This window comes from Nicrophorus vespilloides, unplaced genomic scaffold (assembly GCF_001412225.1).
Source record: "Nicrophorus vespilloides isolate i.1.1-1 unplaced genomic scaffold, Nicve_v1.0, whole genome shotgun sequence".
NCBI lineage: Eukaryota > Metazoa > Arthropoda > Insecta > Coleoptera > Silphidae > Nicrophorus > Nicrophorus vespilloides.
The window spans coordinates 61,848-87,569 of record NW_017097120.1 but is presented as its reverse complement, the minus strand read 5'-3'; the positions used below and the strand labels follow the sequence as shown (position 1 = coordinate 87,569).

General features: G+C 45.5%; 4 protein-coding genes across 8 annotated transcripts; all 4 read left to right on the top strand.

Annotated features, from left to right (window-relative positions):
- The first annotated feature begins 662 nt into the window (after positions 1 to 662).
- On the top strand, positions 663 to 7,013 carry LOC108559002 (vigilin). The gene is made up of 4 exons (XM_017916112.1): positions 663 to 769; positions 1,456 to 1,535; positions 2,639 to 6,332; positions 6,395 to 7,013. The coding sequence occupies exons 3-4, from the start codon at positions 2,703 to 2,705 to the stop codon at positions 6,635 to 6,637; spliced, it is 3,873 nt and encodes a 1,290-aa protein (XP_017771601.1). The 5' UTR covers positions 663 to 769; positions 1,456 to 1,535; positions 2,639 to 2,702; the 3' UTR covers positions 6,638 to 7,013.
- Positions 7,014 to 9,230: 2,217 nt separating this feature from the next.
- LOC108559005 (succinate dehydrogenase [ubiquinone] iron-sulfur subunit, mitochondrial) lies at positions 9,231 to 10,623 on the top strand. Its single transcript, XM_017916117.1, has 5 exons — positions 9,231 to 9,426; positions 9,496 to 9,764; positions 9,841 to 9,975; positions 10,038 to 10,200; positions 10,255 to 10,623. The coding sequence occupies exons 1-5, from the start codon at positions 9,373 to 9,375 to the stop codon at positions 10,465 to 10,467; spliced, it is 834 nt and encodes a 277-aa protein (XP_017771606.1). The 5' UTR covers positions 9,231 to 9,372; the 3' UTR covers positions 10,468 to 10,623.
- Positions 10,624 to 11,500: 877 nt separating this feature from the next.
- LOC108559003 (6-phosphofructo-2-kinase/fructose-2,6-bisphosphatase 2) lies at positions 11,501 to 17,297 on the top strand. 4 transcript variants are annotated; one of them, XM_017916114.1, is made up of 4 exons: positions 11,501 to 12,083; positions 14,937 to 16,070; positions 16,141 to 16,268; positions 16,477 to 16,559. In XM_017916114.1, the coding sequence occupies exons 1-4, from the start codon at positions 11,867 to 11,869 to the stop codon at positions 16,519 to 16,521; spliced, it is 1,524 nt and encodes a 507-aa protein (XP_017771603.1). In that variant the 5' UTR covers positions 11,501 to 11,866; the 3' UTR covers positions 16,522 to 16,559. The 4 variants fall into 4 exon arrangements, with proteins under 4 accessions (XP_017771603.1, XP_017771602.1, XP_017771605.1 ...); XM_017916113.1 differs by lacking the exon at positions 16,477 to 16,559 and adding an exon at positions 16,917 to 17,297 and having other exon boundaries at positions 11,510 to 12,083; XM_017916116.1 differs by lacking the exons at positions 11,501 to 12,083; positions 16,477 to 16,559 and adding exons at positions 12,829 to 13,181; positions 16,917 to 17,297.
- Positions 17,298 to 17,542: 245 nt separating this feature from the next.
- LOC108559006 (protein chiffon) lies at positions 17,543 to 24,737 on the top strand. 2 transcript variants are annotated; one of them, XM_017916120.1, is made up of 6 exons: positions 17,543 to 18,665; positions 18,847 to 18,962; positions 20,069 to 20,257; positions 20,323 to 21,447; positions 21,518 to 22,251; positions 22,576 to 24,737. In XM_017916120.1, exons 1-6 carry the CDS (start codon positions 18,566 to 18,568, stop codon positions 24,203 to 24,205), a joined length of 3,894 nt encoding a protein of 1,297 aa, XP_017771609.1. In that variant the 5' UTR covers positions 17,543 to 18,565; the 3' UTR covers positions 24,206 to 24,737. The 2 variants fall into 2 exon arrangements, with proteins under 2 accessions (XP_017771609.1, XP_017771608.1); XM_017916119.1 differs by having other exon boundaries at positions 21,518 to 22,281.
- Positions 24,738 to 25,722: the final 985 nt, after the last annotated feature.

Genomic DNA, 25,722 nt, shown 5'->3' with positions numbered 1-25,722 from the left:
TTGAATTAAAAAAAAAAAAGTGAGTCAGTTCTCCAATCTTTGATTTTAATTTACTTACTCTATTATTATTGAGCACATTAGTAAACGTATGTCGTAGTAAGATGTACCGTTCTGATAACAAAAAAAATTCATTAGTTTTCGAGATTGATTAATCCATTTTATCAAAGAGCAAATTTAGATTTTCTCGTGGTTTCGTCCTAACTTGGGACTCATCAGTGCAGTGCAGTCGACAAACAAATGACGACGAACTGCAGACCAACAAAGAACAATTTTGTTTAATATTAGGAATTAATTGAATGAATTCGATGTGAATGCAATTAAAGTTTATCAGAAGTTTATCAATTGGATTTGACGTAAACTTGGATTGAAAATAAATTACGTTTATCATCTGTTGAATGAAGTGTGTGTGCGTGTGTGTCGATTCTGCGTTTTCTACGATTGACGTCAACTGTCAGTGCACGTGCTGTTCGAGGAGAGATCTGTGTTGCGTACGCCCTCTTTGAACGAACGGCGATGGCAACGTGTGTCTCGTAACCTTAAAATCGTTGTTAGTTCGTTCGAGTTGCAGAGGTGGCGGTGATGTTGACGTGGTGGTGCTAAGGTGGTGGTGGTGGTCGTGTAACGGTGGTGGCGGCGGCCAACGGCGGGCGGCTGCTTCGTGCGATAGAAGAGGTGCGAGCGTATGCGGTGCGAGTGAGACGAGAGTTTATTTTTAGAAACGATACACGCAGGCAGAATTGAATCGGGCACATTTTCCACTTGGCAGTCGGTACGTGTGGACGTGCGCCACCTCCGCGCTCACCCGCTCTCACTCACTCTCTACTTCTCTGTTTAACTCATCAACGACCTCTGCAGAAACAGCAGCAGCAGCAGCCGCCGCCTCCGTCGTCGTCGTCTTCGTCGTGATCATCGAACGTGTGAGTGTATTTTGCGACAGGAAGACGACATGTGGTAGGTAGTAGATAGACATCGACATCTTCACAAGTCGTCGTCGTCTTCTGATCGCTACTTCTTGTTCGATGGACGTGGACAGGACGATGCGACGGTGGTGCGATTCGGTTGAGGCTGGTTATGTGACGATGGTCGGTCGAATTGTAGCAGTGAGTGAGTGGCCGGTCGGCCGGATGTGGTGCAAATCCAAGAAAATATATATATATATATACAACAATTAATTCAATAGAATAGAAAAAGTGCAGCAAAGTGATTTGTTTCGTATGGACGTGTGTCTACGTGTGTGTGGTCATCGTCGTCGTCTTCGTCGTACAATCGTCATTTATTTTGTTATTATTCAATTCTTATCTTTCTTAGCTCGATGATGACGACGATGAAACGATGATGATCATCGTTATTCCACATCATATACACATTCACCGTGCACAAAAATCACTTTTGCGAAATGTGTAATCTTCTCGTTCACTAACATATCTCTCTCTTTCTGTCTCTGTCTGTTTGCAGGAAGACACGCACCGAGCAAAGCTGGAGAAACTGAGGAAACCGACGTTTTTCTAGGACGGATTTTCTGTGTTTACAGTACAGTAAGTGATCGCCCCCCATTTTCTTATTTATTATATATTCATTTGCTACTCGTGTACTTGTGCATTTCATTCATTCATTCGTTTCATGCTGCATGCTCCCCTCGTGTGCGTTTATCCACATGTGTGTGTGTATCTATCTATGTACACTTACTTACACGACACCTCTACAAATGTATGGATGTGCGTGTGTGTGTGTACAACTCATCTGACACGTCGACGGCAGCGGCCCGCCGTACGGCGAGGAAACGCGCAGCCCACGTTCACCGCATTCCATACATTTTCTTTGCAACGATTGTTACTCTCTCTCTATCTTTATCTTCGTTTGCATAGTTTCTCCTGGAAATACCTGGAAAGAACCTTTTTTCTACCTCTCACAGTCAGTCCGCCCCGGTTGACTTTTGTCCCTTTCCGTCCGTCCGTTCGTTCGTTGGTTCGTGCGTCCGCCCCCTCCGGCCATGTGCCATATGTTTTCCACGTTTACGTCGCGCTGTTGACCGGAGCCGACTCTGATAACGTCAGTGCCACATATACACGACGAACGCAACCTATACACACACGCATGCATAGAAAGAAGACGGGAATAGTAGCCGTGTATATGTCATATTTTCTTTGGAAATTTGCACGTGCACACGTAAATGACCCTAAATAATACAATAATGACATATGTTAGAAGAAAGTACAACCAAAGTTGTGGCCTAGTAATTAATGTGGCCTAAAAATAATGAAAAGATGAAATGTTATTAATTAATTGAATGCACACACGTGTGGTTATGATGAACCCGATGCTCTTTGTTTCTTTCACATTCTCTTCTCCCTCCCTTCACCATCTTGAGCCGGTTTGACAACTGCACCAAAGTGGTGAAGGATAAGAGAGGTGGAGGAGGAGCAGCATTTGTTAACAACAAACAAAATAATAGAGCTGGATGTACTCACCGTAATGTTGTTGTTGTTGTTGTTTCGCTGTTTGTTATCGTTATCAGCTGATGTGACCGGGAACGATGATCGTCTTGGCATTCTCTTGCTGTATACAATTATATTGATATTATATGGTCATTACGAATGGTTTATTGTTTTTCTTACTTGTATGTTTTTGTATGTTGCAGTGTTACTGTAACGACTTTGGCGCGACTCAGGACATCCCGAAGACGAAAATAAGCTAAAGGAATAATGATGCAGCAGCAGCAGCAGCAGCAACCGATGGCGGCGATGGAGGTTGGAAGTGGTGAGGATGGAGGCGGAGGCGGCGGCGTTGTGGTGGGCAGCAGCGGAATCGCGGCTTACGAGCAACCGTCCGTCCGCAGCTACGACGATCTCTTCCCGGCACTTCCCGAATCCGCTCAATCGCAGGGCGGTGCAGGAGGCGGCGGAAACGGCATGCTCGGTGGAGGCGCGGGCGGTTGGAACGCGGCCACCAGGAGTCTGCGTGTCGGCACCTCCGTGATCACGCAGGTGTTCCGTGTGCCGTTCGCCGAACGCAAGCTCGACAACAGCGACAAGTTCGGCGAGGGCGAAAGTCTTCACTCGTGCGGTAACATTATGAAGGAGACCGGCGCTCACATCGAGATCTCCGCCGGCAAGGACCAATCGTTGACGTTCCTCGTCAGCGGCAAGCATAACGAGGTGCTCGAGGCGCGTCGCAAGATCCTCTCCAACTTCCAGACGCAGGCGTCCAAGAACGTATCGATACCGAAGGAGCACCACCGTTGGATCCTCGGCAAGAAGGGCGACAAGCTGAAGGAACTCGAAAAACTGACTGCAACCAAAATTACCGTTCCGTCGATGAACGATCCATCGGAGAACATCGTCATCGTCGGTCCGAAGGAGGGCATCGAGAAGGCGGAACACGAGATCCGCGTCACCTCAGATGAGCAGTCGAAGAAGGCGTTCGAACGTGTGGACGTGCCCAAGATATTCCATCCGTTCGTCGTGGGCGCTTTCGGTGAGAATCTGGCGGCGATGATCGCCGAGACCGGGGCTCGCATCAACGTGCCGCCTCAGTCGGTGATGAAGGACGAGATAGTCATCGCCGGAGACAAGGACGGTGTCGCTATGGCGAAGGCCAAGATCGAGGCGATCCACGAAAAGATGAAGAAATGCTGCAACACGGTGCAGGTCGAGGTACCCAAGTCTCAGCACAAGTACGTGATCGGGCCGCGCGGTTCGACCATTGCCGAGATATTGAGGGAGACCGGTGTGAGTGTCGAGATGCCGCCGAGCGACTCTGCGACCGACACGATTACCCTCCGTGGACCGCACGATCGACTCGGACCTGCACTCGGCAAGGTCTACGAAAAGGCCAACTCGGTGAGATCGACGGACGTGCAGGCACCCTCCTGGATCCACAAGTACATCATCGGACGCAAGGGGGCGAGCATCAAGGAGATCACGCAGAACTATGCGAAGGTGCACGTCGAGTTCAACGATAAGGAGAGCAAGATCAAGATCGAGGGACCGCCCGAGGAAGTGGAGAAGGTGCACGAACGGATCGACCAGATCGCCCGCGATTACGTCGCCCGTTACACCTTCACCGAAATGAAGGTCGACCAGAAGTTCTACAAGCACATCATCGGCAAGTCCGGCGTCAACGTGAATCGCATCAAGGACGAGGCAGGCGTGGCCATCAACATCGAGGAGAGCGGCCAGATACGTATCGAGGGGGTACGCGAGGGCGTCGAGAAGGCTCAACTGGAACTCGAGGAACTCGTCTGTAAGTTGGAGAATGAGAAGGAGCGTGACGTGATCATCGATCAGCGACACTATCGCAGCATCATTGGAACACGAGGCGAGAACATCAAGGAGATTCGCGAACGCTTCAACCAGGTGCAGATCAGCTTCCCTGGACCGAACGACAAGCGCGACGTCGTCAAGATCAGAGGTCTGAAGAACGACGTCGATCAGTGCTACCGACACATGCAGAAGGTGGTGAAGGAGCTGAACGAGTCCTCGTTTCAGATAGAGGTGCCCATCTTCAAACAGTTCCACAAGTTCATCATCGGCAAGGGCGGCGCCAACATCCGCAAGATCCGCGAGGAAACGCAGACGAAGATCGATCTGCCCGCCGAGGGTGACACCAACGACGTGATCACGATCACCGGTAAGAAGGAGAACGTGGAGGAGGCGCGCGAAAAGATCCGCAAGATCCAGGACGAACTCGAGACGATCGTCACCGAGGAGATCGTCATCGATCCGAAATTCTACAACTCTCTGATCGGATCGCGCGGCAAGCTGATCCACTCGATTATGGAGGATTGCGGCGGCGTCGCGATCAAATTCCCGAGTGCGGAGAGCCGCAGCGACAAGGTTACGATTCGCGGACCCAAGGAGGACGTGGACAGGGCGAAGCAGCAACTCCTCGATCTGGCGAGCGAACGTCAGCTGAGCAGCTACACGGCGGAGGTGCGCGCCAAGGCGCAACACCACAAATTCCTGATCGGCAAAAGCGGCGCGAACATCAAGAAGCTTCGCGACGCGACCGGAGCGCGTATCGTCTTCCCGTCCGGACAGGACGAGGATCGCGAACTGATCACGATCATCGGAAAGAAGGAGGCGGTGCTGCAGGCGAAGGAACAACTGGAGGCGACGATCCGCGAAATAGACAACATCACCGAGAGCGAGATCACCGTTGATCCGAAACACCACAAGTACTTTGTTGCGAGACGCGGCGAGATCCTGCATCGCATCAGCGACGAGTGCGGCGGCGTCACCATATCGTTCCCCAGGTCCGGAGTGCAGGGCGACAAGGTGGTGCTGAAGGGTGCCAAGGATTGCATCGAGGCGACGAAGTTGCGCATTCTCGAGCACATCGCCGACCTCGAGTCGATGGTCACCCTCGAATGCATCATTCCGCAGCAGGTGCATCGCACCGTGATGGGCGCGAAAGGCTACAAGGTGCAAGGCATAGTCGCGCAGTTTGACGTGCAAATCAAGTTCCCCGACAAGAGCAACACGGACGAGTACACGCAGCAACTGCAGCAGCAGCAGCAGCAATCCGAGAACGAGCAGCAGATGAACGGCGATTGCGGCGAACCGGAGGACGCGGTTGTGGTAAGGCAGTGCGACGTGATCCGCATCACCGGCAAGGAGGAGAACTGCAGGGCGGCTAGACAGGCTCTGCTCGATCTCCGACCCATCACCATCGATGTGCAGGTGCCGTTCGACTTACATCGATCGATCATCGGGAAGAACGGACGCGACGTCAAGGAACTGATGGACGCGCACGACGTACACATCGTTCTATCACCAGCCGATCAAGAGGAGGATCGCATCAAGATCACCGGGACCCCGCAAAACACGGAGAACGCGCGCGAAGCCGTCCTCGCGAAGGTCGCCGAGATCGAGATCGATCGCAAGGAGCGCAAACTCAAGTCGTTCGCTCTGCAGATGGAGGTCAACCCGGACTTCCATCCGAAGATCATCGGTAAGCGCGGTGCCGTCATCACGAAGATTCGCGCCGATCACGACGTGCAGATCACCTTCCCGAAACGCGGCGATCCCGAGGAGCACATCATCAAGATCACCGGGTACGAGGAGAATACTTACCGCGCCCGTGACGACATCATGAAGATCGTCAACGAGTTGAACGACCTCGTCAAGGAGGAGGTGAACATCGACCCGCGCGTACACTCGCGCCTCATAGGAACGCGCGGTCGCAGCATCCGCAAGATCATGGACGACTTCAAGGTGGACATCAAGTTCCCGCGCAGCGAGGACGCCAATCCCAGTCTGGTTATCATCACCGGACCCGAGGAGAACGTGCTCGAAGCCAAGGACCATTTGCTCAATCTGGAAGAGGAATATGTAAATATACACCGACCGACCATAAATAATAATTAATACATTACTTCTCCCCACTCGTGCAGATGCAGGACGTGTCCGAGCAGGAGATGCTGAACATCTACCGCGCCCCACCGAGCAGCCAGGGTGGTGACAATCAGCACAGAGGCGGTGGACGTGACAGCAACGGTTTCGTGGTGGCAGGTGGACCATGGGAGCAGCAGGCCCCGAACACCGACAGTGTCACCGAATTCCCCTCGTTCGGAGGCCGTCCCAGCGAGCCGCCCCAGGTCTCCCCGATCGCAGGCGCTTGGGGTAACAGACGCTAAACAAACGACAAATAAATAATAATAAAAAACAACAACAACAACAACTGGGCATCAAAAAACAACAACATTATTGATTAATCATTTTTATATCCGCCGTCTTTGCGCAGTCTGAATATTTTCCAATGACCCGATTTCAATTTCAATTTACTTATTATAATTATTATTATTTTGTTGGTAATCTTTTCGTCATTTTGAGAAAGAAAATTAAACACGAGATAAATACGACGACGAACACTGCCAATTTGTTACACACCGCGTGCGGCCGAACTTGGTGCTCCAATTAATTTAGAAACAAAGAGAAAAAGAAAAAAAAATAGTAATTCTTATAAGAAGAAGGGAGGAGAAGTTAATAAACAAATGCTGCAAAAAAAAAGAAGATAACTAATAATAACATTATTGAACCGATTAATTATATATAAAACAAATATATATATATATACATACATATATGTACTGTTACTATTATTACTATTACTACGTATATATTCTATAACTATACCTATATGAACAAGTAATAATACATAATGATTAGACCTCTCTTCCTCACTATTACTACTACAACTACTACTACTTGCTGCTGTATATTGTATCGATAGGCCTGGGCCTGGCTACGACAACGGACTCTCGCATGGATCTGATTTGTACACACGAGACGCATTTCGAGTTTAAAAGTTTTTATATATAAATATATAATAATAATAAATAAATAAATATATTAATGAAGAAGAAGTAAAGTAGAAAAGATATATAGAAGGATATTTGTTATACATACACACACAAACACATATAATTCGCCCGTTCATTGGTTCATCAATGAAAAAGTGGAAATATATATATATAATTTTTTTTCAATCAAAAGTGTTACGAGAAGAATATATGTATATATCAGGAATATAAGATATATATATCTATGGAAAATCGGCCTACTATTCGCATTCATCATCAATGTTTTGTTGTTGTTGTTTTGTCTTCTTTAATAATTACTATTTTTTATATATATACATACATCATAATTTCGTATTAATTGAAAATATCAAATGAAAAAAAAAAAAACAAAACAGAGAAAGAAAGAAGCAAGCAAAAAAGAAAACAGATATGATTATTTTTCCAATTTTTATGTACATTGTTTCTCACTCTCTCTCTCTTTCTTTCCCCATCTCCCTCTCTATCTGTGTATGTGTGTATCTTTTCTACTACTATTATTATTATTATTATATTCTTTTTGTTTTGTTTTTTTTTTAATTATTATAATATTATGATTATAATTTGTGTTTATTATTGCAGACAAAAAAAAATATATATCGACATATATATGTATATTACGAATAGATTTAAATGATAATTGTAATAATATATAGATATATCATCATTATGATTAAGTTATTATATTTTTTATTTTGTTATCATTTCTTTTGGGGGAGTGGGGAATTGGAAATAGAAAGTTTTATCTTACTTAGTTTTGATTTTTCTGATGCGCTTCACCATCATTATCGTTTTCTTTGGGAGGGAGGGAAGTTTTTAAGAAAAGAAACTGGATCGAAATGGTGCTTTTTCTATGTTAATCGTTTCCTACGATTATTTATATAATCGTTGTACTGTTGTTGTTGTGTGTGTTTTTTTAATTTTTATATTTACACTCTGTTTTAGTTTCTATAGAGAGAAATGTAAGAAAAAAGGCGAACGAGAAAATGTGATAAAAATGATGATGTGTATTTTATATGTTTTCTTCCTACGCGGAAAAGAAAATGCTCACTGAAAACGACGACGACGATGTAGTTAATGATGATGATGTTTGTTAATTTTGGAGACTAAATAACGAAAGTGCAGAATTGAATACAAAATAATAGTAATAATAATATTTAGTTAGATAGATTATAGAAAGAAAGAAAGAAAGAAAAAAAAGCCACCCGACGGATGATGATGATGATGAACATCTCGAGGAGGTGGTGCAATCGTGCCTTTCCCTCCCAGTTTAAAAAGAGAAAAAGGAAATATGTTTGATTGATTGTCGCGAGTGAGTGAGAATGCTGCCGCCGCTGTTGCTGATGATGCTAGATGTCGATGCGGAGAAGAGATTTTATATATATACACACGAAAACACACATATGTACGATGAAGCCAGATTAAAAGAAAGAATTTGAAGAAATGCATTATTTCAACCCAATCCCTCAATTATAATTAAATAATAAATATAGAAAATCAAATCATCTTGACACGAAACAAAAGACAATAATGAAATGATAACTGTCAAATCAACAAACGCGAAATTGGAAATCGATGTTAAATGTTTGAATTTAATTAAATATTGATTTCATGTGCGTTTGAAACGTTAAATATTCGTTAACTTTTCATAATGCGATTATATAAATAATTAACGGAAAGCTCACCGATCGCTCTGACGAGGATGCTCTCTTGAAGCGGATCTTCTCTTTCGAAAACTTTGCAACAACCGGATGTTTGAATGGCGCCCGAAGCGGTCGTAACCGAAAGTTCGATGAACGCCATCTGTCCGATGAAATGACAATTAAATTGTGAATGTGTAAATAGTGTTGCCTGCATCCAGGAGTGGGAAATGTCAATTAGCGTTTTCTGTCAGAGTGTGTGTGTGAGTGAGAGAGAGAGATAAAAGTTCAGCTGTCAGAGGTGATAGAAGAAAGTTTTTGAAATTGATCTCCGGATTGATTTCTCTGTTTTTAATTGAAATTAAAAGGATTCAGACGAAGAAGCGGTAGAAGATGGCGAACAGTCTGCAGCTGCTGAAGCAGTCGCGATCCTTGCTGAGCGCTCAGGTAGGTTTGATTACGATTTGCATATGCGTTACATAACCACGCTGCTAATACGTAAAAATTTATGTACAGGTGCGCAGTTTCCATGCCAGCGGAGCACTGCAAGCTAAAACGAAGAAGTTCGCCATCTACAGATGGAATCCGGACGAGCCGGGCAAGAAGCCCTGGATGCAGGAGTACGAGGTCGACATGAGCACCTGCGGCCCCATGGTCCTCGACGCCCTCATCAAGATCAAGAACGAGATGGATCCCACCCTGACCTTTCGCAGGTCCTGCAGGGAGGGCATCTGTGGCTCGTGTGCCATGAACATCGGTGGAATCAACACTCTTGCATGCATCAGGTTAGCCAGTCGTACTGCTAACAAACAAATGCATAATTTGTGTGATTACTAATTATTCGTTTTTTTTTGGTTTCAGTAAAGTGGATACGACCTCAGGAAAGGCGACGAAGATCTACCCGTTGCCGCACATGTACGTCGTCAAGGATTTGGTGCCCGATATGAACCATTTCTACAATCAGTACAAATCGATCCAGCCGTGGCTGCAGAGGAAGTGAGCAACTTTATTCGCACCTGTAAAACGATATTATCATCATTAATCGTTTCGTTTTGCAGGAACGAAGTTAACATGGGCGAACAGCAGTACCTGCAGAGCATCAAGGACCGCGACAAGTTGGACGGTCTCTATGAGTGCATTCTGTGCGCCTGCTGCTCTACGTCGTGTCCCAGCTACTGGTGGAACGGAGACAAGTATCTCGGTCCTGCCGTCCTCATGCAGGTAACTATAAATGAAAGAGAATGAGAGCGAGATGAATTATCAAATGATTTGCAGGCTTACCGTTGGATCATCGACTCTAGGGATGAGGCAACGAGCGAGCGGTTGGAGAGGATGACGGACGCCTACTCCGTGTACCGTTGCCACACGATCATGAACTGCACCAGGACTTGTCCGAAGGGTTTGAATCCCGGTCGTGCCATCGCCGAGGTGAAGAAGCTTCTCTCGGGTTTAGCGAAGAAGGAGGCGCCCGGTCTCAACGCCGCCTAAACCTGAAACAGACGCGATTTCCTTTTTAAAATTCCCTCTTTCTTTCCTTTAAATGATGAATCAAGTGTGCACCACCAGCACCATTACACCACCTCAGTTGTTTTTCTTTTTTGTAAATGTTGACTTTATTGTTTATTATTTGACCGTCACTATTTATTAATATTTATTTAGACGAATTCTGTTGGCCTCTTACCACCCCCTCCTTATCCCCTCCACCACCTATATTTTACAATTCAATTTGATTTAATAGACGAATTTTATTTGTTTTTAGCCCCCCAGTCGACTATATTGTTACTTAACCATTTTGTATTACTAACTTTTAAAATTCGATTAAACTTGATTTGAATCACAAGACACAGCCACGATTTATTATTTTCACCCCATCTCCCTCATATACACTTATACAACCGTAAGTGCTCGATAATTCCGCGTGATTATCGATTACGCAATATACAACAGCTGTATGCAACTCTTCGTGCACGAGACTTTACACATTTCTCCTAAAATCTTTAAATAATATACAAATAAACCGATCGGCTGCATCGTTAGTTTACTATTAGTTAATATTGCAATTAGTATTTGCACTATTTCCGTGATTAGATGGGACGAGCAAAGTTTATCTTGAAAGTACCCCAAAAAAAAAACAAAAAAACCGAAATTGCAATTGAGATAATGAGAGCTCGATTTAATTAACCTTTAGATCTACAACAGATTGCGCTAATAGAGTAGAACGATTAAAGTGGAGTGGCGATACGATCTAGTAGTCTTTTCTTATATTATATTGCTGACGACAATATAATATAAGAAAAGGAACGTTAACGATGATTGCGAATAAATATTATTGAAAAACAGATCGTTAATTATTCAAATATTTGCTTGACCAACGACATATTAACATTATTTTTTTGTGAGGAGAGCTCTTTAAGTTGCCTAATACACTGTCCAAATCCCCGATGACATTGTAATTGATTGTCGTTTGTTTGTTCTTTTTTTTTTAGCTAGAGGGGTTGAACGTTTGTTTTTTTTTTCGCGTTGGCCTGATTTCTGCGAAAGCTGATGAAGAAGACGGACGTCCATCCATGTCGAAGATCACATAGGCGAGCGGTCGCGCGCGCGGTTCTCGCAATGGAAGGTGAGGAGAGCGCTCTCCACCGCCAACAGCCGCCAGCCACCGTCGTCGATATAAATACGACCGATGTAACGTGACGGAGCCGCAGACAACGTTACGCCAGACGTCGAGACGGAACGACGTTCGCGAAATTGAAACGCGCGCGCGTAAACAACAACAACAACAACATACAGCAACAGCAAAAACAACCTGAAAATAAATAGATTCATAAAGAAACAAAGAGAATATATAGTAGTGTGTGTGTTAAAGAGAGTGTGAGAGAGAGAGAAAATGAGCAGCGCTTGTGTGGACATCTTCAACGGATCTCTGCGAGTGCGGAATTCCACCGGGACGTCACCTACCAACACTTCCTCTTCGTCATCATCATCGTCGTCGTCGACGTCTCTGTACGATTGCAGGGATTGCCCTTCGCTGATGTCGCCAGAAGCGAAACGTCTTCTACCGCCCAACACGGCCACCGTCCAGACAAAACCATTCCCTATCAGAGGTAAACAAATTTTAAAAGTAAAATTTACAAATAATAATAACGAATAATAAGTAAAAATGAAAGCGTCGCGACGCTTCTACATTTCGACAGTCATATGGCGCAAGACGCCCGGCGTCACAGAGAAACAACAACAACAATGTCATGCGAATTTGTTGTTTGTTGCCGGGGAAACCGAGCGGTTGCCGTCGTTTATTTTTACATCCCCAAGGCAACAGCGTCATCGACACAGCTGCCGCCTCCGATCTCGCTTCTTCTATAATACAATTTTTGCGCGCAAAAACATGCATGATTCACCGAGCGCACACGCACCGATCACAAGGTGGGGGTGCGAAGGATGGAAATCACGTGCTGGGATTCACGTCCGCCTGACTGACTGACTGCGTGACATACATCTCTTCTGCACATGTAAAACTTCCTTTGTTGCAGATTTGTAGGAAGATGAGGATGTGGGGAATTTCAGAATTTGATTAGTTTTTATTTTTTTGGCAATTGAATGACGATGATTATGCTGTTCTTTCTCTCTTTCTCTCTCTTTCTTTATATGACAAAGGTCAACGCGCTCCGATGGAATTGCAATTGTCTACGGAGAAAGAGCAGAAAAACAAATGCATGTCTGTTTTGTACGTGCGTGAGAGCATGTGCGTGCGTGCGTCTCTTTCATTGAAGAGGAACTGCAAAAAAATTGAGAGAGAGAGAGCAGAGATCGATTCCGGTTTTATCGGTCTGCCCGAAGTCGCCCAGAAGGTCAGAAAGTGTATTATTTACCTTCCATACCTACTGTATGTTGCTTCTAATCGAACCTTGCGCTACTACCTGCGTGTTGTGCGGCGATGCACGACGAAGAAAAAGGCGCCCCGAAGAAGAACGGTGGTGGTGGTGGTGGTGTACACGTGGTTCTGTAACGCCGCAGCAGTACTCCTGTGTTTGCGCGAAGAAAAAGCGGCGACAACAGCAGCAAGAAGAAGGGTGGTGCTGCGAATAATTTGTACGCGTAATAATTGCAATCAGTAATCGGACGCACGATGCCTCAGGATCAGGTCGAACTGAAATTCTCGCAGTCTACGTGGAAATTCCTCAACAAGGAGACCTTTGAAATAGGTAACGAAAACAAAACAAAAAAAAATATATGCAAAATTATTTGTATATGTTTCTTGGAGAAGAGTGCGAAAGAGAGAGAGAGAGAGAGAGTAAAAGAAAATAAACATTGATTGTAAATGTTATGGGGAAGAAGCAGTAGCAATGGCAAATTGGACCTTGAAGGAAATGTAAAAATAATAAACATCGACAAAGAGTGTTTGTATGTGTTGTAGACATAGAGAGAGAGAGTGAAATAAGTAAATACAGCTGATAACGTTGTATGTATGTATAGGTAGGTATGTATAGGCGGCACTTGGAAAAGAATCAAGCGCGTGTGTTCGAAACAAATGCATTTGACATTCCAATTGCGAATAAACGATGGAAATTAACGTCGGCCACGGTTTCACTTTAATTACCCATCCAACGACTACTACTACGTGTTATTGTTGTTGCCATGGAAAATCGATCGATTGTCCGGATTAGAAATAGAATTTAAAGCGATTGATTGATTCTCAGAGGATGGTAATGAATGAATGAATCTAGTGCGATTAATTGTCGCGTTGCATCCACGTGGCTATGGAAAAATTATAAATTCTTATGATAATGAGAAGGAGGGGCGAATTCGGTAAAGACTGGAACTGTATGGAAAATTACATGACTAATGGAAAATATGTCGACCGCACGACGACTGCAATTATAAATGAATGCGACCAAATGCGACGCCCTACGAAAGATGTCTTGGGAGGAAAATTGCGATGATTGCAAGATTGACGAGAGGGAGAGATGCACGACCCACTTTGATATTGGGATGCGACGCACGCGGACGCCGGATGCATTTCATTAATGTCACTGTCATCAATTTGACAATTTCAATGTCAAATTGCGAGCGCTGGCGGGATTCCACGCAAAGTCCAAAGGTACTCGCCGATAAAAAACATACATACATAGGTAGATCAATCGATAAAACGTTCGATGTGGCAGAGGGCTATTTATATGGCCAATGCATAATAATCAAGTGCGCAAAGTTGGATGATGATCATGTTTTTTTTTTGTTGTTTTGTTACATCGATTGCGGCGACGTTTATCTAATCTACGAAGCGTCAAGAGGGCGGGCGGGCGTTAGAGAGAGTGAGTGAATGAGAAAAGGAGAAAGAGGGGAAACTCGTTTGGCGATCGTCGGGTGTTTGTTTCGCGCTTTGGCCACGCGATGCGCGTATGTTATATGGGTCGACGTGTTGATTGGATATTATTATGTGAAATGAATCAAGGAAAGAGAAGAAAGAGAAAAAACAGATCGCGTTGCGTTGGCTGCTGCCGTCGTTGCTACATGCGTCGCGTTTGGCCTATCTGTAAATTGCGGAATGCCGGGACGAGGAGAAAGGGAGATGAGGTTGTTGATGGCGTGTGTGCCTCGAGGAACGCACACACACAGTTGATAGTGGAGACACACTGGTGCACATCGTCTTGGAAGCAGATCAGTAGCAACAGCAGCAGCAGCAGCAACTATGAGTGGACAATGCGAAGAGGATAACATCCTCGAGAAGTTGCTGCAAAAGAGGAAAACACAATTCCAGAGGACAACCTCGATTCGCATCGGTATTGAACTATAAACACACACACACGCACATATACACACACACGAACATATTAGTCGAAGTAATATTTCTTTTGGATTTGGACCTTTGACCTTTCGGCGTCTGTTGATGCTGTACTCTCTCCTCCGTCTGATCTGTAAAATAAATACAACATTAGTAAATTGTTTTTTTGTTTTTGCAGGGGAAAGAGCCAACTATGTGAACAGTCCGCACGTAATCGCGATGGTCGGATTGCCGGCTCGCGGGAAGACGTACATCTCGAAGAAGCTGTCGCGTTACCTCAACTGGATCGGCATCAATACTCGGGTCTTCAATCTGGGCGAGTACAGAAGACACGCGACGACCGCATACAAGAGCCACGAGTTCTTCCGGCAGGACAACACGGAGGCGATGGCGATAAGGGCGCAGTGCGCGGTCGAAGCTCTGCAGGACGTCTGCCTTTGGCTGGAGAACGGTGGCGAGGTGGCCGTCTTCGATGCGACGAATTCGACGGTCGACAGACGCAAGGTCATCCACGACATTGTCGTCCAGAAGATGGGCTTTAAGCTGTTCTTCGTGGAGTCGGTGTGCGACGATCCGCTGATCATCGAGCAGAACATCATGGAGGTGAAAGTGAGCAGTCCCGATTACACCAATATGAACAAGGACGCCGCTCTGATGGACTTTTTGAAACGCATCGAGCACTACCAGGAGCGATACCAGCCGCTGGACGAGCACAAGGAACGCGACATCTCCTTCATGAAAATCTACAATACGGGTGAAAAGTGCGTCGTCCACAAGCACGAGGGGCACGTGCAGGCGCGCATCGTCTACTACCTCATGAACATCCACATAACACCGAGGACGATATACCTGACGAGGCACGGGGAGAGCGAGCAGAATCTGGACGGTCGCATCGGCGGTGATTCGAATCTGAGCGAGCGCGGAAAGCTGTACGCGAGCGCCCTCTCCAAGTACATCAAGGAGCAGAACATCGAGGGTCTGCGCGTCTGGACGTCGTGGCTGAAGCGCACCATTCAGACGGTGTCCGGGGTGACGGCGCCGCAGGAGCGATGGAAGGCGCTGAACGAGATCGACGCCGGCATCTGCGAGGAGATGACCTACGAGGAAATCAAGGAAAAGTATCCGGAGGACTTTTGCGCTCGCGACCAAAACAAATTCGCTTACCGTTATCCGCGCGGCGAGAGTTACGAGGATCTGGTGGCGCGTCTCGAACCCGTCATCATGGAGCTGGAGAGGCAGGGCAACGTGCTCGTCGTCTCGCATCAGGCGGTGCTGCGATGCCTTTTGGCCTACTTTTTAGACAAATCCGCCGGTAATGACAACACGAATGAATATGAAACAAAAACAAACTTATCAATAATAATAATATGAATGTATTGCAGAGGAACTTCCCTACCTGCGGGTGCCGCTGCACACGATCATCAAGCTGACGCCCGTCGCGTACGGTTGCCGAGTGGAGCACATACAGTTGCCCATCGAAGCCGTCGACACGCACAGATCGAAGCCCAAGGTAAATACAAGTCAAACGAACACCGCAGACGACAAATAACTAAAAAAAAACAAACTAATACAGTAATAACCAATCAATGACGACGATTATAACAATAACAATATACTAACCAATCTGCTTTTTCTTCTGTATCTATCGTCGTTGTACATCTTTCCTCTCTTTCTCTCTACGTACGTGTTGAAATCAAAAACCATCCCGAATGTTTCAGGAACCCGGCGACATATCCGAATCATTGATAACCAGTAATCAATAATCTGCGCACAAAAAAAAAATAAAACAAAATGCAAATCAGGAATCTAAATTTTTGTCTCCACCCAATTCGTCTCCATCCTATATCGAGAAGCACTCGCTTTTCTCAAAAATTAATCAAAATAAACGTAACCAGTTTTGTTCTCTCTCTCCCATGTCGTTTTATTACTTACATTATCTTTTTTTCTTCCAGTTTATTTCCCCCGAATCACACATTTCTGAATAAAATGATTAACCCAAATCGATTTCTCTTTTTTTTCTCTCGAATCTAAATAATCGCTGAAACACGAAAGGGATTAGTGATTGCGTTTTTTTCTTATATTAAATTTTAAACAATTACCTTTAATTTATTCGGATGTAGTTTAAGTTGTAGTTTCGTTCTTTATTTTTTTTTTGTAGATTCCCGGTGAACTCGAGGAAAAGTTCCTGCACAGGCAGAAAACCAATCTCGGCCGGAAATCTTAGGCAAAGACGAGTGCGGCGGCGGCGGCGGCGACGGTGACGACGGCCAAACAAGTGACTTTCGTTGTTTCCTAAATAATCCCCGCCGACCGTTGACCAACGAACAAACAATAGAGGACGACCTCAAACTAATCTAATATATATATACAAATATGCAAAAGAAAGAAACAAACACAAATTAGAATATGGGAAAAGAAGATATCGTTTCCGAATTACGTGGAATCGATGTGATTTGAGAGATTATGTACGCTGGTGATTCGAGAAGATTTTGAAATTATATAAATTGAATGTGATTATTATACATATTATTATATTTATGCGTTATATTTATAGATTTGATATTTGTAAAGTGAATTATTAATTATTATTATATTTACCTAAAGTTTGTGTTTGATTATTTTCATTCCTATTTCGCTGCGTCGCAAACGATGTAGGCAATCCAAATGACGCCGAGAGCGCGATTACAACGGCAGAGAAATGAGGGGAGGGCGCCACCGGTCGACTCAAATGTCAATCGGTCTGATGCGATTGGTTAATTGTGCGTCGCTTTTCGAGTCGGTTGTTTTGAATCTGAAATTAAGAAAATCAAAATAGATAAACATAACATAATAAGGTGAACATGGAAAGGTGAAGTGATTTCAATCGACGGACGAGTGAAAATACGTACGCAGATGGCGACGAAGACGACGAGGAGGAGGTGCTGCAGGGAGTTACTACGATCGTTCATTTTGGTCAGAGCAAAGGCGTCGCGTCGCGCGTGACGAAGGGACAGAGAGGAAGCGGCGGAATCCGGCGTTGTTGAATTTGCGGCTATGGTAACAATGCGTGTACGTATGGCAAGGGCTTGTTGGGCGCGTTTGTTTTGCCGGGATCCGATGAGAGTGAGAGCAACAGCTGCTGCTGCGAATAGTGCGCGCGAGTAAGAGAGAGAGAGAGGGAGTGCGTGTATGCTAGAGTTGGAACGACGAAAAGGGGAATGGAATGGAATGGTAGAGGGGGCGAGAGGGGATTTAGAAGAGAGAGCGTTACCAACCAACCAACATCGAGGCAGGTAAGCAGGCAGACAGACAGACGGACGGACACCACTGAAGCTTTTTAAAGTCTTGCTGCGACGGCGGCGGTGAGGCAAATATCCAATACGAACGAACGAATAATAGATACATACGAGGGACACATACATATAGACGTACATATACATCTAACTGAAGGAAACGAAAAGAAAAAAACAAAGGTGGAAACACCGAGCCCAGGTTCTTCTTTCTTCTCTGCTGCTGCTGCTGCTGCCAGTGTTCAAGTTGGATCAAGTGTACGAACGGCGAACGGACCTCGACCGAACTAACGAAGAAGGAACGCGAGCGAATATAGCAAACACCAGAACTGAACAGAACAGAGAGTAGAGTGGAGTAGAGTAGTGACTGGTGTGTGTGTGTGTGTGTGCGTGGTATATAATATCATATAAATGGCCGTTGTTGTTGTGTGAAGGCGGCTCCTCGTTCTGCTGCGCGACCTAAACGCGTGTTCCTCCCTGTATATACACACACAGATATACTACATATTATGCCCAGGGTGCACCGTCCCGCAAAGTGATGGTATCTAGTTCAAACGGAGAAAAGAAAGACGACGACGCCGCCGATGCCGATGGAGCAACAACAGCAACGACTGCTACTACAATTCAGCTGAATAAAAGTAAATGCAAATATTCCATATCCACCACCATCATCATCAACATCATCCACTAATTCCTAATCATCAACAAACAACCTATATTCCTGTAGGCACGCATCTCTATTCACACACACACACTCAAGCATAAAACAAACAAAACAAAGAAGGCTGTAAACTAATATAAACCGAGTGTTTTCCTTAGGCCCTGTGACGCTGGTGCCAGGCACGAAACCCCTCAAGAACTACAGGTTCTATTTGGACGTCAAAAGCCACATAACCTCAAGCAAGCTCGAGAGCAAAATCAAGGAACTAGGTGGGGTAAGTTTCGTCATCTATCTCTCTCTTTCTCTCTCTATGTTGCTTTGCTTCTTCTTGCTTCAACAACATTGTAATCGGATCGAATAGTTAGTCGTGCAACAGCAAATTTTATAACAATTACAAGAGACGACAACGGCGAAATTATGCAACGTTGTTGGCCTCCTTTTCTCCCCCCGTCCCCCCTCGTTTGTTTATTAGTATTAATATGGGAGTCGGCAACAGCGACGAAGGAGACAGCAGCCGCATGTCTCAGCGTATTTCTTCCACCTATGCTGTGCGCGTACGTGCATGCATACATATATATATATATATGTGCGTATACACATTCACAGTAAACGTTAAACGTACTCTCTGCTGCTGCTGCTGCATGGGGGGGTTGCGTTGCCGCCGCCGTCGCTACCACCGCTCCCCTTGACCCGTAGAACCGGAGCGACGTTGCCGGACCGCAGAGAGCCGAGCGAATCGATCAGTAAATTCCACCGCCGACGCGAGCGCTCCGTCGACAGATTTAAAGGCGAAAATAGAGCGGGGAGAAGAGGAAAAAAAAAGCGAGCGAATATTAAATACATGCACGCACACACACGCAAAGTCGATCGGAATGATAGTAATTTAAATTACGTAAACAATAACAAAGCAACGTGTCGATGGCAACGCTGCAAACGTTTTCTGACGTTTCTTTTTGTATCTCAGATTTGGGGGGTAAAAGAAGAAGTACAACATCGCGTATCTATATAGAGGTATAACACCGATCTTGTGTCTATATAGATATATGAATGTGTGTGCATTTAAAATATATATGTATATGTTATTTGGCAACGTCGTAAATTTAAAGCGCACGAAGATGTTGCTGCTTCTTTGTATGTTTGATGATGGCGCGACGAAGTTGAAGAAACCAACCTCTGCGTGACATTGGCCTTGGCCTAGGAATGCGTATCGTTTTTTTCTTTCTCTCTTTTGGCGGGAGAATCGGTACGGTTCTGGGCGCACGCGCGCGTTCTCCTTTTCCCATCTATTTTATTAATATTTTGAAAATTTCGATTCGAATTGATTTCGTCGTATTTGATTATTATTTTGTATCTTACTCACTTAGTCTTGTGTTTGTGCAGGTTTTGGAGCTTTTTCTTGTGAAGGAGGTGACCCACGTAGTGACCGATAAGGAGGTATGGGAGAACGCCAGTAAGGGGGGCGGGTCGATCCCGAAGACCCCCCAAACCCCGAGCAGCCACCAGTCCTGTTCCTATAGCGACCATGGAACGCCCGAACACTCGAACGCACCCAACAGAGGAGGGCGACCTGTAAGTGAATCAATTCAAATTCATTAAATATGTATGATACATATGAAAATTACCTTTTTTTTCAGAAAACACGTGCAGATGCAATGCTCGAGAGGGCACGTAAAACAACCCCAGTCACCGTTGTCGCAAAGGACCCCCTGGTGCAAGCGAAACAGTGGGGCGTGAAGGTGTGCTCCGCGGAGATCGTTCTCCAGTGGCTGGAGAAGGTGTCGGAGGCGTTGCGAAAACGTATCAGCAGTAGCTATCACCTGCAACACAACAGGAGGTACAAGGTGGTCGAGCTGAAGGCGCCCTACGTCAAGTACGAGGCGTTCGACAGGAAGCACAGGCCCGTATTCAAAGAGTTGCGCAACTGGCCGACGTTCAATTTCGCCGCTCATCCCGGCAGCAAGGGCCTCGTCCACCAAATTTACTCTGCCGACGAGCAGAATAATATGACACGCAGACCACGACTGGCGCCACCGCAAGAACTGTTGTTTACGAGAGGAATAGGAGCAGCTGAAGCGGCGGCCGCAATCGCAAGCAAAGACGAAGCTGCAGCAACAGCAGAGGAGGAGGAGGAGGAGGCCGCATCATTGGCGACTGCAGCGACGATCGCATCGCTGCACAAGAGAACACACAGAAATTCGGTGGTCACAGAGCAACAGCATCATCTGCAGCTGCAGCATCAGCATCAGCAGCGACAGGAACTGCAATTTCCGCTGCAACCGCAATCGCCGCTCTCCGGATTCTGCGAGGTGTGTCGCATCGATTACAAGGATATAGAGGTGCACATATTCGACAGTAAACACATCGCATTCGTCAAGGACGAGAGTAATTTTGTGGAGCTGGACAAGCTGATAAAGGATAGCGCAAGTTTGGAGTCTTTCCTCAAGTCGAACGGAATCGATGAGATAGAAAGCTCTCCACCGTCTCCGAACGCACTACCGAATACGATTACAATTACGCCGCAGACGACGAGCGAACTACCACCGAAGATGCCCAGGACGAGGACGAGTTCGCTGTGCGACAGAGAAAAAAGCAATTGCCCGCTCGCGCCGATCGTTAACGAGCGTCTGCTGAGGACGACGAGACGTGCAGCACTCGCAAACAACCTCATCGCGAACACCGCCGACGAAGAACCGCCCGTTAAGCCCGAGGGAGCCAAGGAGGTGCGCGAACTACGCTCAGCACACAAGAACACGACCCCGGTAAGTTTATAATATATATTTATATACTATTTATGTACTATTACTAATAACATTTGTAATCATCGTACAGAAGACGACCACCGCTGTCTCACAGAATTCCGAAACTTGGGATTCTGGAAGACCGAAGCGTTCCTGCAATCTGAAACAGAAACGATTACATTCATCCGATGATGATGATGATGACGACGACGACGATGATAAGGAAGAGGAGGAAATGGATGTCCGAGTGCGACGGCCAAAAGTGCGCCAAGAAGATGACGATGAGGTCAATCGTCAGCGACAATCGCGAATCGCGTTCGAACCGAGAACGTTCTACAAGGTCAATCAGGCCACGACCAGCGGTCAAAGCACTTCGAAAGTGGCATTCAAAGAACAGCAGGAAGAAGCGAATGCAAAGAATAAATCTGCAATAATCGTGAAATTCCGCCGGATGCGAACTTCGGAGCTGAAACAGCTCAACAACGAAGCGGAGAACTTTCTATTTCCGAAGCGAGAAGACGAGTCCGATGATGATGATGATGAAGGAAGACACGATGATGATGACGACATCGACGCCGTGTGTCCGGACACGACTGCGAGCACCGCACGCGGCGAAACATCGATGGCGATAATCAGTGACGTCGAAGAGGAGGAGGAACAGTTTCATGAGCGACGGCGACGTCGACGGGAGCAGATTGTTATGAATATGGATGAGGATGAGCAGGAGGTAACATCATCTCCGGACAACAGTTCCTCTTCCCCTTCGACAAAGAAACGCAAGAAACGGATGACTCACGCTGAAGCCTTCATCCAGGATAACAAAAAGTATTACAAATTTGAAACCCCGGGCTCGAGGTTAATCTTTATTTTTTTCTTACTAGATCTAAAAACCATCCACCTATCAATCAATCAAACACTCACTCGTAATCAGTCATTAAGTTAAGTTGAGAAAATGTGTGCACGTCAAATTCAAACGTGTAGAGTGTGTTTTTTTTATATGTGTTACTCGTTTTGTTGTTCAAATCATCATAATTATCATCATCATCGTCACTACTATTATTATTATTATTATTATGACTATTGTTATTTTGAAATGGTTTGGCGCAATCGGTTGCATAATGTAATTGGATTTGTTGTTGATGATTGCAGGTTGCGACACCAGGGAACGTTCATGCCTACAGCGAAGGCGGTGACAAGAGGGAACGGGGCGAAACTGGCGGCAGATGGCAGGAGGGCGGCGGCCACCATTACCAAAGAGCAGGAGGAGAGTAAGACGCGCACGACCATTGCAAAGAAAGATAATGCCGCAGCGAGGAGGACGAGGAGGAGACGAAGCAGCAGTAGCTGTGTTGGAGTAGGAGGAGGAGCAGACGACGATGGCGACAGCGGTCGATTGAATTTGAAGGAGCTGCAGTTCGCGTTCGAACGGGTGCCCAAGAGCGAACCTTGGTATCAGACGTTCTCGCGGCAGGACCAAGGCGAAGAGTATTACACGTGCTTCAGCGATTCGGGTTACTGGAAACCATTTCTGCTGCCGTACGAGATGGGACCCATTCCGCCGCTCGATCCCAAGGTTTGCATCTCCAGTTACAGGCAACTGAAGAAACACATCCTCGAGGAGGTCGCGTCGAATTCGGCCGGCGGTTGCAGCACGCCCGACTCCTGTTCGAACGAGGAGGAAACGACAGCGACGACGCTCGCGCATAGCGAGGACAGCAACTCGCTGGACGATTGCTGCGCGGCACCCACGAAGCGCGGCCGTAGACGAAGAGGATGCGGAGGTGTTGGCGGCGGCGTCGTCTCCGGCAGGAATCCGCGAAAATCGCCAAGACAGCACGCGTCGACACTCGCCATCCTCAGCAGTCTCATGCCTCATCGGAAAAAACGTGAACGTGAACGCGAGCGCAGCAGTCGTAATCTGCTGCAGGTCATCCCCGAGAGCAAACCGGAGGAGATGGAGGCGACGGTGGACGGCGAGCGCAAGAAAGTTGGAGGTGATAATATCGACGACATCTTGAGCGGGGCGATGGACGCGCTCGGCCACTTTGATCACATCGATATCCAGAGCGAAGAGGAGGTGAGCCTCAGGTTCACGTCGAACGCTATCGACAGTCTGCAAGATTACGAAAACTACAAACACTTGGAGAACAACAAGAGCGGGCATCTGAGGAGGTGTTACAGTCCTGGCAAGAAACCCGGACGTAAAAAGAAGAAAAATCGAACCGGATGGCCCAACAAGAACAACCGGAGCAAACATCGGAAGGAGGTGGTCCATGAAGACGATTCGGCACCGACCGAAGAGGATGAAGACGAGGACGAGGAGGATGACAAAGATGAAGAGGAGGAAGTGCAGCAGCAGCCGCAGCCGCCCGTAAATAATAGGAAAACATTAACCGACCAAAGTGTACATAAGAAATCTAGTGAATCGAGTAAAAAAAGTGAGTCGGTTGTTGTCGCGTTGGACGAAGAGGAACGACCGCTGTCCGATCGCGCGATCGACCTGGACAGATGGGACAACGCGGAGAAGGTGCTCACCGCAAAGGTGAGCAACCATAAGGAACCGCAGCAAGCGACGGTGGTGCGCATGCAAAAGATCGTCGACTTGGACGGCGGTGGCGGAAGAGGTGTAGAGGACTTAAAATCCACGAACAATAGGCGACTTCGGAGCAGTTCGTCGCCGCATCGGACGAACATTAAACGGCAGCGACGAATGCCCGCCTCACCTCGCTCCCCAAGAGTGTTACGAAAGCCTCGAGGACGATGGTATCGCGAAAGATAAGTGTGGGTGCGCAAGTGTTAGTGTATTACAACCCGATAATGACGATGATGGTATAAAAACTACGTAAAGTAGTATATTTTTGTGATTAATGAACAATGCCAAGATGAACGCATCCACCGAAGCCGGCTGGCCCCCATCCTCCCCCCCCAAACAAAATGAGAGCGCAACCCCTATGAATTTGGCCCAAAGATTGGAACCCCGCTGCTAACCGCCTCTCGGCCCCCCTCCCAAAACAAACAGAAAGCAACCAATTATTTTGTATCATATTACTTGAGAAGAAGATTGTATTATTTATTATTATTAGTAGTTGTTCAACGACCGCCCGCCCCCCGCAGACGCGCATTATTATTGTCATGTTTTCTGTTATGGTTATGCTATTCAAAAACCATAATGCATAATTACTAATGACCGCCCACCCATTTTTTTATTTCGCCACGCCCCTATCTCCCTGCCCCCGCCCCCACTCATATAAAACGATAACAAATGTCATACGTGTTCTTTTTTTTTATACAAATACAAATATTTTCTATTATTATTATTATTATTATGATTAAAATGAAGGAGAAGTGAAGAGATATATATATATATTTATTTATTTATGTTATTTTCCTACGCTTTCGTTCATTATTATTGTTGTTGTTCATATCTTGCTCAATCGAAATTTCATTACTATTCCAATTGTTTATTTGCAATGTCAAAACTATTGTCAATTAATGAGAAGAGAAGAGAATTTAGTTTTATTTGTTAATTGGAGAATTAATTTTCGTTACGTTTAGGAAATTATCATCAATTTTCATTTCCATCCATCAACATAATGCAATAATCATAACAACATTTGTGTTGCGCTTACTTCCTTCCTTCTCCTGATGTTTTTTTTTTACTGTTTAATATTTGTTTGTTTGATTGTTCTTTGTATTATAAACTGTTAAGTGACATATATATGTATGTGATGATTATGAAACAGGGTGTTCTTGTTGTTGTTGAATGTAAGAGAGACAAAAAGATGATATAAATGCGAAAATTGTAATAAAACAAGAGACGATGATAAAGAGAAAGGAAAACAAAACAAAAAAACAAACGAGAAGAGTATTATTTTGAATTTGAATGACGCGCTCGTCCAATTACGGTTGGCATCGTTTGCACGTGCGTTCAAACCTTAATTTATCGAATTGCGCATAATTAATACGAAATTAGTATTTATTACTTGGTTAAATCGTTTCATATATTTTTGTATACGTAATTGTAATTGTGGTATGTTGCCAAATTAAATTTGACGCGAGTATTGCCAACTGAATTACTTCAAAATCCCCGATAAACATATGCATCGACATTTGTCATCTGTATGTATATTAATGTTTGTTCAAATGACATAATTGTTGTTTGCGGAAGATACGAATAAAAAATTAATTAATTGAAATTGCGCAATATCGATTTCATCAATAACCGCAAAAATTGAACTCACCGGTTAGAGGAAGAAGGGTGGATGGGAAATGTTGGTGGGCGATTGATGATAGTTA

Excerpts from the sequence above, each read along its gene's own strand:
- LOC108559002 (XM_017916112.1), top strand. The coding sequence starts at position 2,703 with ATGATGCAGCAGCAGCAGCAGCAGCAACCGATGGCGGCGATGGAGGTT. Across the intron at positions 6,333-6,394 it reads TCAATCTGGAAGAGGAATAT|ATGCAGGACGTGTCCGAGCA; the intron begins GTAAATATACAC and ends CCACTCGTGCAG.
- LOC108559005 (XM_017916117.1), top strand. The coding sequence starts at position 9,373 with ATGGCGAACAGTCTGCAGCTGCTGAAGCAGTCGCGATCCTTGCTGAGC. Across the intron at positions 9,976-10,037 it reads CAGCCGTGGCTGCAGAGGAA|GAACGAAGTTAACATGGGCG; the intron begins GTGAGCAACTTT and ends TTCGTTTTGCAG. Across the intron at positions 10,201-10,254 it reads GTCCTGCCGTCCTCATGCAG|GCTTACCGTTGGATCATCGA; the intron begins GTAACTATAAAT and ends AATGATTTGCAG.
- LOC108559003 (XM_017916113.1), top strand. The coding sequence starts at position 11,867 with ATGAGCAGCGCTTGTGTGGACATCTTCAACGGATCTCTGCGAGTGCGG. Across the intron at positions 16,071-16,140 it reads CTTTTTAGACAAATCCGCCG|AGGAACTTCCCTACCTGCGG; the intron begins GTAATGACAACA and ends AATGTATTGCAG. Across the intron at positions 16,269-16,916 it reads CGCACAGATCGAAGCCCAAG|ATTCCCGGTGAACTCGAGGA; the intron begins GTAAATACAAGT and ends TTTTTTTTGTAG.
- LOC108559006 (XM_017916119.1), top strand. The coding sequence starts at position 18,566 with ATGGTATCTAGTTCAAACGGAGAAAAGAAAGACGACGACGCCGCCGAT. Across the intron at positions 18,963-20,068 it reads AAATCAAGGAACTAGGTGGG|GTTTTGGAGCTTTTTCTTGT; the intron begins GTAAGTTTCGTC and ends GTGTTTGTGCAG. Across the intron at positions 20,258-20,322 it reads CCAACAGAGGAGGGCGACCT|AAAACACGTGCAGATGCAAT; the intron begins GTAAGTGAATCA and ends CTTTTTTTTCAG.